At 69.2% G+C, this 12,708-nt stretch overlaps 7 protein-coding genes across 7 annotated transcripts; 2 read left to right on the top strand and 5 right to left on the bottom strand.

Moving 5' to 3' along the window:
- Positions 1-40: 40 nt before the first annotated feature.
- On the top strand, positions 41-1,440 carry MICPUCDRAFT_46959 (uncharacterized protein; the record flags this gene model as incomplete). Its single annotated transcript, XM_003057961.1, has 1 exon — positions 41-1,440. The coding sequence occupies one exon, from the start codon at positions 41-43 to the stop codon at positions 1,358-1,360; it is 1,320 nt and encodes a 439-aa protein (XP_003058007.1). The 3' UTR covers positions 1,361-1,440.
- MICPUCDRAFT_67147 (uncharacterized protein) lies at positions 1,438-3,055 on the bottom strand (the record flags this gene model as incomplete). Its single annotated transcript, XM_003057596.1, has 2 exons — positions 2,986-3,055; positions 1,438-2,829 (listed from the first exon to the last, which is right to left on the bottom strand). Exons 1-2 carry the CDS (start codon positions 3,016-3,018, stop codon positions 1,438-1,440), a joined length of 1,425 nt encoding a protein of 474 aa, XP_003057642.1. The 5' UTR covers positions 3,019-3,055.
- Positions 3,056-3,241: 186 nt separating this feature from the next.
- Positions 3,242-5,961, bottom strand: MICPUCDRAFT_46958 (uncharacterized protein; the record flags this gene model as incomplete). The annotated part of the gene is made up of 2 exons (XM_003057595.1): positions 3,242-4,578; positions 4,953-5,961. 2 exons carry the CDS (start codon positions 5,959-5,961, stop codon positions 3,242-3,244), a joined length of 2,346 nt encoding a protein of 781 aa, XP_003057641.1.
- Positions 5,962-6,184: 223 nt separating this feature from the next.
- On the bottom strand, positions 6,185-6,460 carry MICPUCDRAFT_57027 (uncharacterized protein; the record flags this gene model as incomplete). Its single annotated transcript, XM_003057594.1, has 1 exon — positions 6,185-6,460. The coding sequence occupies one exon, from the start codon at positions 6,458-6,460 to the stop codon at positions 6,185-6,187; it is 276 nt and encodes a 91-aa protein (XP_003057640.1).
- Positions 6,461-6,682: 222 nt separating this feature from the next.
- Positions 6,683-7,735, bottom strand: MICPUCDRAFT_39188 (uncharacterized protein; the record flags this gene model as incomplete). The annotated part of the gene is made up of 1 exon (XM_003057593.1): positions 6,683-7,735. One exon carries the CDS (start codon positions 7,733-7,735, stop codon positions 6,683-6,685), a length of 1,053 nt encoding a protein of 350 aa, XP_003057639.1.
- Positions 7,736-7,854: 119 nt separating this feature from the next.
- On the top strand, positions 7,855-8,373 carry MICPUCDRAFT_57025 (uncharacterized protein; the record flags this gene model as incomplete). Its single annotated transcript, XM_003057960.1, has 1 exon — positions 7,855-8,373. One exon carries the CDS (start codon positions 7,855-7,857, stop codon positions 8,371-8,373), a length of 519 nt encoding a protein of 172 aa, XP_003058006.1.
- Positions 8,374-8,469: 96 nt separating this feature from the next.
- MICPUCDRAFT_46957 (uncharacterized protein) lies at positions 8,470-12,620 on the bottom strand (the record flags this gene model as incomplete). Its single annotated transcript, XM_003057592.1, has 2 exons — positions 8,470-10,515; positions 10,618-12,620. 2 exons carry the CDS (start codon positions 12,618-12,620, stop codon positions 8,547-8,549), a joined length of 3,972 nt encoding a protein of 1,323 aa, XP_003057638.1. The 3' UTR covers positions 8,470-8,546.
- Positions 12,621-12,708: the final 88 nt, after the last annotated feature.

The following is a 12,708-nucleotide window of genomic DNA, read 5'->3' as shown; positions in this document are numbered from 1 at the left end:
CGCGGCCGCTCGGACGATGACATCGATCACGCCGTGAGAGATGTCGTCGCCCCCGCCGCGGCCGCGATGCGACGACCTCCTGCCGTCGCCCTCGAATCCTCGATACCGCATCGCGCACATCGGGTTCCGCCCGCCCGGCGGGCGTCAGCACAACGCGGACAAGGACAAGCGCGGCCGTCGATACGACGCGGTCGGCGTGTGCAACGGCATCGTGAACGCGGGCGCGGCGTGCGACGTGATAGAGTACGACCCGACGCGCATTGACGAGATGGCGGGAACGCTGAGCGCGTACGACGCGTTCGTCGTGCGGATCAACCCGGGACAGCTGTCGTGCCCGGGCGTGCGGGACGGCGCGCAGGACGACTTCGACGCGCTGATGAACCGGTTCATAGCGGAAGGGAAGCTCGTGTGGAATTCCCCCGCGGTGCAGAAAACGATGGGCGCGAAGAACGCGCTCGTGAGGATACGCGACATATCCTGCGGTCTGTCGGACACGTTCACGTACGACAACAAGGAGGAGCTGTGCGAGGGGTTCCTGAAGACCGCGGCGTTTCGCCCGAGGGTGCTGAAACAAAACCGAGGGAGCCACGGCGAGGGCATCTGGCTGTGCTGGCTCGAGGGCAAGGAGTACTGCGAAACGTTCGGGGAGAAGACGTTAGAGCTGAACGACCGGTTAAAACTCATGGAGATGAACGATAACCACGTGGAGCATCACACGGTGGGGGAGTTTTTAGAGTTTTGCGTCAACGGGCCGACGCCCGAGGCGGGGACGTGGCGGTCGGACTTTCCCGGGAGATACCTCCGCGGCGGCGACGTCGGCCACATCGTCGACCAGCGCCTGCTGCCGCGCATCACCGAGGGCGAAGTGCGAATGCTGATGGTGACCGACACGTTGTTTCAGATCATACGGAAGAAACCCAACGGCGGCGGGTTCAGCGCGGTCGGCGGAAACAACGACCCGACGTTTTTCCCCCCGGACGCGCCCGAGTTCGCCGAGCTGAAGCGAAAATTCATCGAGCGGGACGTCCCGGAGTTACTCGAAGTCATGGGAATCAAAGACCAGCCTCTGCCGCTGATATGGACCGCGGATTTCATACCGTGCGACGGCGACCAGGAGGGCACGACGAAGTTTGTCGTCGGCGAGTTTAACTGCACGTGCGTGGGGATATCCAATCTCTTCGGCGCGTGCGGAGCGGAGAAGGACATGAGCGACGTGAGCGACGAGGACTACGCGAGGGCGATGGAGCTGTGCGATTTGATCGGTCGGAAGGCGGTCGAGACGCTGGACGAGGCGGCGAGCGCGCGAGCGGCGGCGGCGGCGGCGGGGAAGACCGAGGGAAGGGGTGGAGACGGAGCGTGACCGCGCTCGCGCGTATTTATTCTAGTCGCGCGCTCGGCGCGTCGCTAATTATTAAAATATTCGCGCGACGGCGCTGCTCACGACGAGCCCTCGTTGTACTCCTCGTACTTTTGCGACAGGAGCTTCCACACCTCCTCGCCCCGGATGCGCTCCTCCGCGGACTTCCCACCGTTCCTGTCCGGGTGGAACGTCAGCGCCGCTTTTTTGTACGCCCTTCGCGCCGACGCGACGGACGCGTCCGCGGGGGCGTGCCCCAACGTCGCCAACGCGCGCGGCAGGTCCGCTTCGCCTATGTCCCTCGCGACTCTCGCGGCCCAGCGCGCGCGAATCGCCTCCTCCGTCGCCTCCGCCCTCGCCGCGGCCGCCCTCACCGTCGTCGCGGCGGCCGCTTTGGCCTTCTCCGCCTCCGCCGCTTCAGCCGCCGCGCGCGCCCTCTCCGCGTCTCTCTCGCGTCGACGCTTCTCCGCGCGCAGACGCTCGCGCGCCGCCTCCGCTCTCTCTTCCTCCGCGCGCCTCCGCTCCGCCTCCCGCCTCGCCGCCGCCTCCTTCCTCGCCGCGGCCTCCTTCGCGAGCGCGTTTTTGCGCTCCTCCGCGGCTTTCTCGAGCACCGCGCGCGAGTCCTCGTGGAAGCGCCGTCGAGATCGCGATCGCCGCGCCTCCGCCCTCGCCGCGCGGCTCGCGCCCGTCGCCGTCGCCGTCGCGTCGGTCGACGTCCATCCATCTTCCGGCGGCGACGCGGTGGGAGGCGGCGCCGGCGGCGCCGTGGCCGGCGCCGCGCGCGCCGGCGGCTCCTCCTCCCCGAACGCCGCCGCGCGGAACGCCGCGGCCGCGACGTCCGCGCGCTCCTCCTCCGTCAGCGGGTCGATCGACGGATGCGGATACCGCGGCGCACCGCGACGGCTCTGAGCGCTCGGCGGGCCCGTCTCGAGCACGCTCCGCTCCAGCGCCTCCGCGAGCTCAGCCTCCTCCTTACTCCGCGCGAGCGCCTCCTCGAGCTCGTCCACCTCGCGCTGCCGCCGCCGCGCGTCGTCGAGGCCGCGAAGGAAATCCGGTCGCGCCGCGCGATGCCGCTGCGCCTCCAACAACGCGCGCCGCTTCCTCTCTTCCTCCTCGCTCAGCGACAGCGCCGCCGCCAGCGCGGTCTCTTCGTCCGCGTACGTCGGGTGCGCGCGATACCGCGCGTCCACCGGGACGCCGAGGACGGTCCCGGGCGGGAGGTTCGTCGGAGGCGGCGCGTGTGTGTTGTGATGATGGCGATGCGCGGGCGGAGGCCGCGGTGCCGTCGTCGTCGCGTGATGCCGCCGCGCGTTCCGCTCGCGGATCGCGGTCTCTTCCGCAGCCTGCGCGGCGCGAACCGCGTCCTCGCGCGCGCGGCGCGAGTTGGCGCGCTGGCGCTCGAGCTCGTGCGCGCGCGCGTCCACTTCCGCCTCGCTCGCGCGCAGCGCCGCTTGAAGCTGCGCCTCTTCCTCCTGCGACGACCGACGACGAACGAGGGGATGATGAATGGTTGGGAACGCGGGCGACGACGCGTCAGCGTCAGCGCGCGCGACGACGACGGACGGGGACGAGCGCGCGGCGGGCGCGGGGTTTAATCGACGGGACGAGACGACGCGTCGCGCGCGCACCTCCGCGGACGTCGGAGCCGCGAACGTCGCCATCGCGCTCGCTCCGGCGCCGACGCGGCGCGCCCGCGGGAGCGCGCCTCGAAGTGACGACGCAGATCTCTACACGTGTCGGACTATTGGAATGATGCGTTTTGAGGACGACGTCGGCGGCGGGACGGCGAGCACAGTCGGCGTCTTCAGACGCGCCTCCGGTCCGCTCTGCCTATTCGCTCTCGTGAGATAACTTACACTACACGTACGCGACGCTACTACTCCGCTACAGCGACCCAGAGACGACGTTGTACGCGCCGACTAAGGATATCCCCGGCCCCTCCGCGTTCGCGTCTAGCTGCGCCTCAGCCTGAAACGCCTGAAAGTCGCGCTGCTCCGCGACTCGCCTCGCGCCGGCGCACAGATCTGTCGCCCTCGAGCTCTTCGCCTCCCATCTCCGCGCGGTGTCGTGCACGTACCGCGGCGACAGCGTCCCGAGCGCGAGGGCCTCGCGAAACAGCCGGAAGAACGCCGCGGGCTTGTTCTCCATGACGACGTCGTACATCCTTCGGTATTCTTTGTTGGACGTGGCGGTGTAAAAGTCGAGGAAGCCGTCGTAAAAGTCCCGAACCTCGGGCTCGCCGCCGGGCATGCGAAACGGCACGGAGGGAATCGCGGCCGCGCTCTCCTCCGCGGCGAGCGCGAGCATCTTCTCCTCGCTGAACATGAGGAACGCGTTGTCCGTGGACGCCGTCATCTTGCGGCGCTTCGTAAACTCCGGGTCGCTCAGCGCTCTCTTCGCCGCCGCCACCGCGGCGTCGTACTCGGCAGCCTCCGCGGAGTCCGGCATCTTCGCCCACGCGCGCGCGGTCTCGAGGTCCGGCATACCGTCCGCGTCGAGTATGCTCCGCGCGAGTATGTTCTGCACTACCGATAACGCATCGCCGTCGGCCGTTTTCGTTTCCGTCGCCGGCAACGACGCCGGCGGCGGCAGCGGCGCCGCGATCCCCCCCGTCGCCGCCGCGTAGTCGCCGTCGCTCGCGAACGCGCACAGCGGCGCGCCCCTCTCGCCCGTCCTCGCCGCCGCCGCGGTCGCGTCGCGCGCCTCCTCGAACGCCGGCGTGCGCGCGCGGAGCGGCGCGTGCCACGTGTCGCATTTCACGCCCGCCGCGCGAAGCGCGGCGAGCGTCTCGCGCCAGCCGGCGACGCGCGCCCACTCCAGCTCGCGCGCCGCAGCGAGCGACGTCGCGCCGAGCGCGGCGGCGACCGAGGGCATCTCCATTGAAGGGTCGCCGACGCGGACGACGAGGTCGGACCCGAGCGCGCGGAGGGACGCGCGCAGCGCGACGACGGCCTCGTGCAGCGCGCGCGCGTCGGACGGCGTCCCGTGCGCGATCTCAGAAGGGTCGAAGACGAAGAGTGGGATCACCGCTCGCGTCGTCATCGCGGCCGCTTCCGCGAGCCCTGGGTGGTCGTGGACGCGCAGGTCGCCGGCGCGGAACCACACGATGTGCGCGCCGGAGGAGGATGACGCGTCCTCGGCGTCCGCGGCGTCCGCGGCGTTCGCGGCGTTCGCGGCGGCGACGACGGCGCGCGAGGACGACGACGCGCGAGGACGACGGGCTGGCGAGGACGCGGTGCGATCGCGACGCCGGCGGAACGACGCGGCGGACGCGGACGCCGCCCCGGTCGCGGGCATCGCGGACGACGCCGTCATCGCAGAAGACGCGACGCGTCACGGTAGGGCTGCCCTCTCGAGACGAGACGTCGTTCCCGGCGCGACGCCCTCTGGCGCGGCCGAGCGCGCGCGCGTCGTGCCGAACGCGCGCGTATCTCGGAGTTGGCGTGAGTGCGACAGCTGGCAGTGCGTGTGCCTGGCAGTGCCACGGTTCAAGCAGTGATCGCCTTTCAATCTATGGGCCTCTCGCCTTTCAAATCGCTTTCAAAGCAGTGCTCTATCGATCAGCTCGCATCATCGCAGTCGAAAAAAAATTTACGCAACTCCTCCTCCCACTTCCCGTCTGAGTATCGTTCGAAGCTCCACTTCTCGTCCTTCACCGCCTCGATCGACGCCTCTTCCCGAGATAAGACGTAGGTCATCCCGCTCGCCCCCGCGTGCACGCGCGTCGTTCCGTCGACGTACGCGACGTCGATGTGCGTCGCGGGCGCGGCGAGTCGCGCCGACTTTGTAAAAAATTTCGTCGCGTCGTCGTAGCATTCGTCGCCGCCGTCGCCGTCGCCTTCCCCGCCCTCCAGCATCCCAGCCCCCGTCAGCGTCTCGCGGCAGAACCCCGTCGCGCACACCTTCGCCTCCTCGAACGCGACGCGCAACAGGCGACTCGCCTCCGCCCCCGAGTCCGAGTCCAAGTCCGAGTCCGAGTCCGACGCCGGCGCGCACGACCCCCGCAGGAACAGGACGCCCTCCGCGAACTCGTCGTCGTCGTCGCCGGCGCCGTCGCCCGCGTCGACGAAGACGATCGCGAGGACGTACTCAGCGCCGCGAACGATGTTCACCGTGCGCGTGGCGATGACGTTCAGCGCGCCGAACGCGCCGAAGCTGAGCGCCGCCAGGGGCAACGGGAACGCGCGAGGGACGTAGACGTCGCCGTCGCCGTCGTCGTCGTCGTCGTCGTCGTCGTCGTCCATCTGGAGCTCGTGGTAGGGCGGGTCCATGGACGTCCACTCCGTGACCCAGAGGCCGTCGATGCCGCCGAGCGTGTCCTCCTCGGGCGGGCTCTCGAGCGCCTTCGCCGCCTCGAGGACCGCGGCGCCGGACGCCGGCGGGGCGACGCGCGACAGATTCGCGAGCGCGTCGCGCAGCGCGCGCGTCGCTTCGACGGACGACGACGACGCGGACGAGGCGGAGACCACCGCGCGATGTTGACGCGCGGCGGCGCGAGCCCGCCGAGGCGGGGTCGCGCGTCGCGTCGTCGTCCTCGTCGAAGAGGAGGAGGAGGGGAACGGCGCGGCGCGGGAGGAGGCGACGGTCGCGGCGGCGCGCGTCATGGTCAGCGGCGGCGCGGTCCGGTGTGTGGACGGGATCGAAGCCTCCGAGAAGTTCTGGAGAAGTTTTTAGAACTGAACGAGACGAACTCTCGCGTGAAAGCTTCGTCGGAGTTCGTCTGAGCCGCGCTGGTCTCTCCGTCCAGCCGCGGTCGTCTATCATCCCGCGATGGGCCTCATTCGAAAACTTCCACCCGCCGCGGCGACGCACGCGACGCGCGCTCCTCTACACGTTCCCGTCCTCGAGCGCGCGTCTCAGCGCGACGAAGACGCTCTCGAGCGCGAGCACGCTCGACGCCGCGCCCACCCCGACGACGACTTTTTTCCCGGCTTCGCGATCGATCAGCGCGATCTTTTCCTCCCTCCTCCTCCTCCTCCTCCTCCTCCTCCGCGCCCCGCGCCCTTCGCCCTCCTCCGTCGCCATCCCCATCCGCCGCGCGACGCCCGCGCTCCGCTCGTACCCCTCGTCGCCCTCCCTCGCGGACGTGAACAGCGGCGCCATGCCGTTGTACGCCAACGCGCCGCCGGCGACGAACCCGGCGACGTGCCCGGCGTTGCTGAGGGTCGAGGGTCGTTCCATACGAAGCGACGTCGGGGTGGAGTTGAAAGGCGTCAGATGGAGGAGTTGAAAGGCGACGCGGCGCGTCGAGCGTTGAAAACAAACGAGGGGTGGTGGGCGGAGAGACGCGCCACGCCGGGAGAGAAAGTCCTTAAGGAATGAAGTTCACAACGCGAACGCGATCGTACGGGAACCGGTGTAGCGCGAAAAGACGCGCCTGACCACGTGCTCCGAGCCGATCGTCGGCATCCCTCCCAGCCACAGCAGCGCGGTCGCGACCACGCCCATCGTGATGCACCGCGTGTAACACCCCGCGCGGTTCCAGTCCGGCTCGACGTTTATCAGGATGTACACGCACATCGCGCCGACGACGCCGAGGAGCGCGTCGCCGCCGCCGACGGTGAGATTGGTGTCGGCGTCCGTCGCCGTCGTGACGAGCGACCCGACCGCGCCGCTCAGGACGTATATCGCGACGAACGGCCACGTCCCCAACACCGCGTTCGCCTCCAGACCGATGACGATTAATCCGAGGTTCGCGACCGCGAAGTGCACGAGGCCGTAGTCCGCGAGGCACGACGTGAACGGGCGCCACCACTGCGAGTAGGTGATCACCGCGTCGTCGACTTCCGCGACGCGGAGAAAGAGATCGCCGCCGTTGCCGACGCCCGCGGCGTAGAGCGCGTAGTCGCCGACGAAGACGACGAGATGCAGCGCGAGGAACGTCAGCGCCGCGGTCGGGAAGACAGTCGGGACGTCGTACAGCGCGCGGTCGGACCACCACAGCCACGGCGGCGGGTCCGCGTCCGCGTCGTCGTCGTCGTCGTCGTCGTCGTCGTCGTCGGCCGACGCTTCATCGGCGACGTCTTCCGCGCGCTTCTTCTTCGCGTCCGCCGCCGCGGCCGCCTCCAGCCGCCGTCTCTTGTCCTCCGCCGCGGCTTCCTCTTCCTCGCGCTCTCTCGCCGCGTCCGCGGCGACCTCCGCCGCGGACACGCCCAGGACGCTGTCCAGCGCGCGCAGCACGTCGTCCGCGTCTTCGATCGGTCCGACGGCGTCGCCGTCGCGGTCGTCCGCCGACGCGCCGACGCGCGCGGCGCGTCGCCGCTGCGATCGCGGCGCGAAAACGCGCGGCGTCGTCGCGCGCGCGCGGCTCAGGCGTCCCCGCGCGCGCGAGGACGTCACGAGCGCGACGCCCGGGCGTGCGACGCGCGCGTGCGCCATGGGAAGTGGCAACGATGCGCCAGCCTGGATTTCTTTCTACACAGCATTCGTGCTGGATCAACTCCAGATCATCTCACGAGAACTATAAGCGGAGGGCGCGCACTCCCACGCGCGCGCGCATGCCGCACGTCGCGCTCGTCCCCGCGCGGCTCGGCGCCGTCGCGCGCGGTGACGCGCCGCGCCGCGTCCGCGCCGTCGCGTCCGCTCGCGTCGAAGCGTCGTCGTCGAAACGCGCGCCATCGCGCGGTCGCGCGAAAAGCGTGTCGAAGCAACTCTCCGTCATCAGAAGACGGCTCCCTCCGCCGGCGGTCGCCCGCGGACGACGGTCGACCGCGACGCTCTCGAGCGCGGACGAGAACGACGAGGCGCACGACGTCGAGCACGCCGCGCCGACGCCGAAGAAGAAGAAGAGCGAGATCAACATCACGGGGATGGGAAGTCGGTACGTCGAGGGAGAGATCACGTGGGCGGCGATCGCGGTGCAAGCCGCGCTCGCCGTCATGGCGCTCGGCGCCGTCGGCGCGCTCGTGTTCACCGCGCCGAACAAAGACTCGCCGCAGTTTCAGAAGCGCGATCGCGTGGAGAACGTGCGATTGGGGGTGGTGTCGGACGTGAACGACGCGCCGGGGGCGGCGTGAAGGGAGCCGGGGGCGTGAAGGGAGCCGGGAGCCGGCGGCGTGAAGGGAGCCGCCGCGCCGCCGCGGAACGCGACGCCTCGAGCTCTCTCTACCGATCGTTGTATTGTATCGTATTGTATCGTAGCACCGCAGCCGCGCCGCTCGCGCGTCCTCGCGTCGTCCTCGACGACGATCTACCGCTGACCGCCGCCCTGGCCGAGCTGATGAAGCCCCGCGGAGAGACCGCTGCCGGCGTCGGGGCGACGCGGGCCGCGTCCGCGTCCACCGCCGCCGCCGCCGCCGTGTCCGCCCCCCGGGGGCAGCACCGGCGCTCTCGCGTTCTGGATCTTCGGTATCATCGGCGCCGCCCCGCCGTCGTCCGCCTCCGCGGACATGAGCACTAAACGCTTAAGCTCCGCGCGCTCGCGTTGCTCCGCCTCGGCTTGCTCCTTGACGCGCGCGACGAATTCCGCCTCCGCGGGAACGTCTAGCGTCCGCGACGCGGGCTTCCCGTCCTTCTTCACCAGCATCTTAAACGCGACCGTGGGTCCTGGTCCATTCATTCCCGGTCCCCGCGTCGTCGGCGCCGCGCGCGCGACGGTCGAGGGTGTTTGCCCGTACGAAGCGACGACCGGCGTCTTCGCGGCGACGATCCCGGGGCCGAGAAATTTGCTCATCTCTCTGTCGAAGTCAGCCTCGACTTCTTTCGAGACTTTGGGCACGACGCGCTTCACGCGCTCCTCCGGCGCGAGCTCGACCGGCGCGGAATTCGCGGCGTTCGCGTCGGCGTCCGCGTCCGTGTCCGCGTCCGTGCTATCCTCGTCGCTGTCGCTGTCGCTGTCCGTCTCGGACTCGCTCTCGGACCCGCCGTCGGAGTCGTCCTCGTCCTCGCCGTCGACGCCTCGCGTCTCTTCGTCGACGTTCTCTTCCTCGCTCTCGCCGTCGCTGCTCTCCGCGTCGTCGAAGTCTTCCTCCTCTTCCTCTTCGCCTTCGCCTTCGCCTTCTTCGTCGTCGTCGTCGTCCTCGTCCTCCTCGTCCTCCTCCGCGATCTCGCCCAAGCCGTTCGGAGCCGGCGGCAAAGTTTTCCCGCCTTTCCCTCCTCCGCCGCCTGCGAATTTTCCCTTCGCCCGCGCCTTCGCGGCTTCCTCGTGTTCCACCCGCGCGCACTCCGCGGCCGCGGCCTCGTACGTCTCGCACGGAACTAACCTCGGACGGAGCGTCTTGAGAAGGTCCACGACGTCGTACGACACCTCGAGGTTGGGCTCTTTCGAGAGGACGTACCGTTGGAAAAACGGCAAGAATCGGTCCAAGGTTTTCGACAGCGGGTTCCGGTCGAAGTGGCGCCCGCACGTCTCGAGCAGCGTGCACGCGAGCCGGACGCGTATCGTGTCGTTCGGGAGGTCGCACTCGGGATACGAACCGTCGCCACCTCCCCCCGCGCCCGCGTCTCGCGAACCCGAACCGCCACCAGCGCCCGAGCCCGACGGACCGTCGTCGTGCCCGAACGAGACGAGCAGGTACTGCGTGTTGAAAATAATCGGCGACGTCACCGCGCCGCGGTTGTACAGTTCGCCGAGCAACCGAATCGTCGCGACGCGCCTCTGATGCATCCACGGCTTGTTCATCTCGAGGCCAAATCGAACGTCTTCGAGCACGGCGTCGACGAACTTGACTAAGCTCGCCTGGCGCGTCTTCCCGATCGTCGTGATCACCGTCGCGACGAGAGACGCGTTGGCGTGCCGGCCTCGGTGCGTCTTCAGCAGACACTTGAGGACGTAGCTCTCGTGCTCGCTCCAGTTTAACTTCCGTAACTGCCTGACGACGACGGTTTCCGTCCCAGGTTTCAGCACGATGAACACCAAGTGTCGGACGTACTCATGCACGGGCGGGCGGATTTTCCCGCGCTTCGCGACCACCTCCGGCGGACGACACGCGTTGTACGCGCTATCGGCGAGTCGCGTCGTCCGAGCGTCTAAATTCTTCGCCGACTTTAACCGCGTGAAGATGTCCAGCATCGCGCTCGCTCTCTGCGCCGTGTCCGGCGACTTGACTAAATACCGCCCGCAGCTCTCCAGCAGCGCGCACGTCACCTCGACGTTGTGGTGCGAGAAGTCCTCTAGAAGGCTCTTCAGGCACTTGAACGCCACCTGCGACGACACGAGCCTGAGGGACGTTCCATACAAAGATGATCATCGGTCAGTTGAAAGGAGGTGCGATCAACGTTGAAACCGGGCGATGGGTGAAACACGTTTGACGGAGACGCACCTGAACTTGACGCACTCGCCCAAGAACCGCGCGTTTTTTAACCGGTTCTCGCAGCTCCCTTGGTCCCTCTTCTGCTTCAGGTACGCGAACTCCTCCTCCAGCGCGGCCGCGATCGGCGCGCCGACGTCTTTCGTGAACACCTGAGACAACGTCGCGGCGATGCGCGCGTAGAACGGCAACCGCTGCGTCTCCGACCGCGGCACGGACACGAGTTCGTACACCAGCCGTCTTCGCGCCGACGGCGTCGCGTTGACGTAACAGAAATCCAGCGAGAACGCGTCCGCCTCAGCCTTCAGGACGCACTTCGGGAGTCGAAGGAGTAAGGCGTCGACTTTCGCGGCGTGCTGCGCGCCCGCGGCGGCGTCCTCCGCGGCGTCGTCCGCCTTACGTTTTTCGCTCACGAATCCATCCGCGGCGGCGGCGGCGGCTCCGCTCGCGCTCGCGGCGGCGTCCCCTTCGCCGCCGCCGCCGCCGCCGTCGACGCTCGCCACCTCTCGCGGCAACAGCGCCGCGGGAACGATCGCCCTCAAGTCCGGGAGATCCTCGTAGAACAGCTTCGACTCCTCGTCGTCCCAGTTCACCCCCCCGGACCCGTCCGCGCCGTCGACGCCGCGTTGAAGCGCCACCTTCCCTTGCGACTCCTTCTCCTTCGCCTCCATCGCGGGCAGCGCCGGCATCGGCACCCGCAGCGCCTCGGACAACGCGTTCACGCCCTTCGTGAGCGTCTCGTACGTCTTCTTCAGCTCCGCGTACGCCGCGGTGGCAGCCTCGGTGATCTCGCCCGTTCTCTCCAACGCCCTGGCGTTCTCTCGCTCGAGCGCGCCCAACGCGACGTGCTGCTCGACGAGGACGTCGCCGGCGTAGACGTAGAACGTTCGGAACACGGTCGCGAACGCGTTTTGCTGCTCCGCGGACAGACGGAACCAACCCACGTCCGGCGCGTCTTCCTCCGTCGACGCGGCCGCTTCGTTTCCGTTTCCGTTTCCGTTTCCGTTTCCGTTTCCGTTTTCATCCTCCGCGGACGTCGACGCCTTCTTCTTCCCGCGATCGGGCGCGATCCCCAAGAACTCCTCCCCGAACGCCTTCGCGAACATCCCGAACGCGCTCAGCGCGTGCGCGAACCCCTCCGGATCCTTCTCCCACCTCTCCTTGCTCAGCTCTCGCACGCACTTATACGCCGGTCCCGCCGACGGCACCACGCCGACGAGCACGAGCTCCGCGAGCGTCCGCAGCTTCAGCCGCCGCTGCAGCGGGCTCGGCGCTTCCTTCCCGTCGCGCTCGCCGTCGTCCTCGCCTCTGGCCGCGGCAGCCTTCGCGGCGGCGAGCGCGGCGGCGGCGCTCGGCGCGAACGCCTTCGCGCCCGGGCACACGTACCTCGGCAGCGCCTCCGCGAGCGCCGCGGAGACGTCCGCGTACGTCTGATGCAGCTCCGACGCGACGGCGACGACGGCGTGCACGTCCCCCGCCCTGATCTTCGCCTCCGCGATCGCGGCGACCGCGTCGGTGACGTACTTGGAAATGTTGGTCTTGCGCAGGTCGTCCAGGATGGACGCTCGCGCGTCCTCGGAGATCTTCAGGAGCTTCTTCGTGAGCGCGGTGTTGCGCTTGATGGACGCGTCGCGCGTCTTGAGCGCGGACGCGTCCGGGCGCCGCGGGTCGAGGTTCGCCGCGCGGAGGCTCGCGCGCGTCGCTCGCAGGGCGACGAGCTCCTCCGCGGCGCGTCTCGCGTCCGCCTCGTCCCTCGCCGCCTTCTCCGCGGCGGCGACGGCGCGCGCTTCCTCCTCGAGTCGCCGCCGTCGCGCCTCGGCCTCGGCGGCGACGCGCTCTCGCTCCGCCTCCGCGGCGAGCTTCGCCGCGGCGGCGGCCGCGGCGTTGTGCGGCTGGTCGTCGCCCCTGCCGCGCCTGCAGCGGCCGCCGCCGCGGCCTCCGCCGCGGCCTCCGCGGCCGCGGCCGCCGCCGCGGCCGCCTTCCTTCGCCGCGGGAGGCGGGGCGCGACCTCCCATCGTGCGCCAGATCTCTGCCGCCTGGTCGCAGAAGAGCCCGCATAACTTCTCGCGACGAAGGACGAGTCATCATATCTGGCGAGGTTTT

The sequence above is a fragment of the Micromonas pusilla genome (genome assembly GCF_000151265.4).
Source record: "Micromonas pusilla CCMP1545 genomic scaffold MICPUCscaffold_4, whole genome shotgun sequence".
Lineage (NCBI taxonomy): Eukaryota > Viridiplantae > Chlorophyta > Mamiellophyceae > Mamiellales > Mamiellaceae > Micromonas > Micromonas pusilla.
The sequence above is the reverse complement of the archived record's forward strand: the minus strand, read 5'-3'. Positions and strand labels throughout refer to the sequence as shown.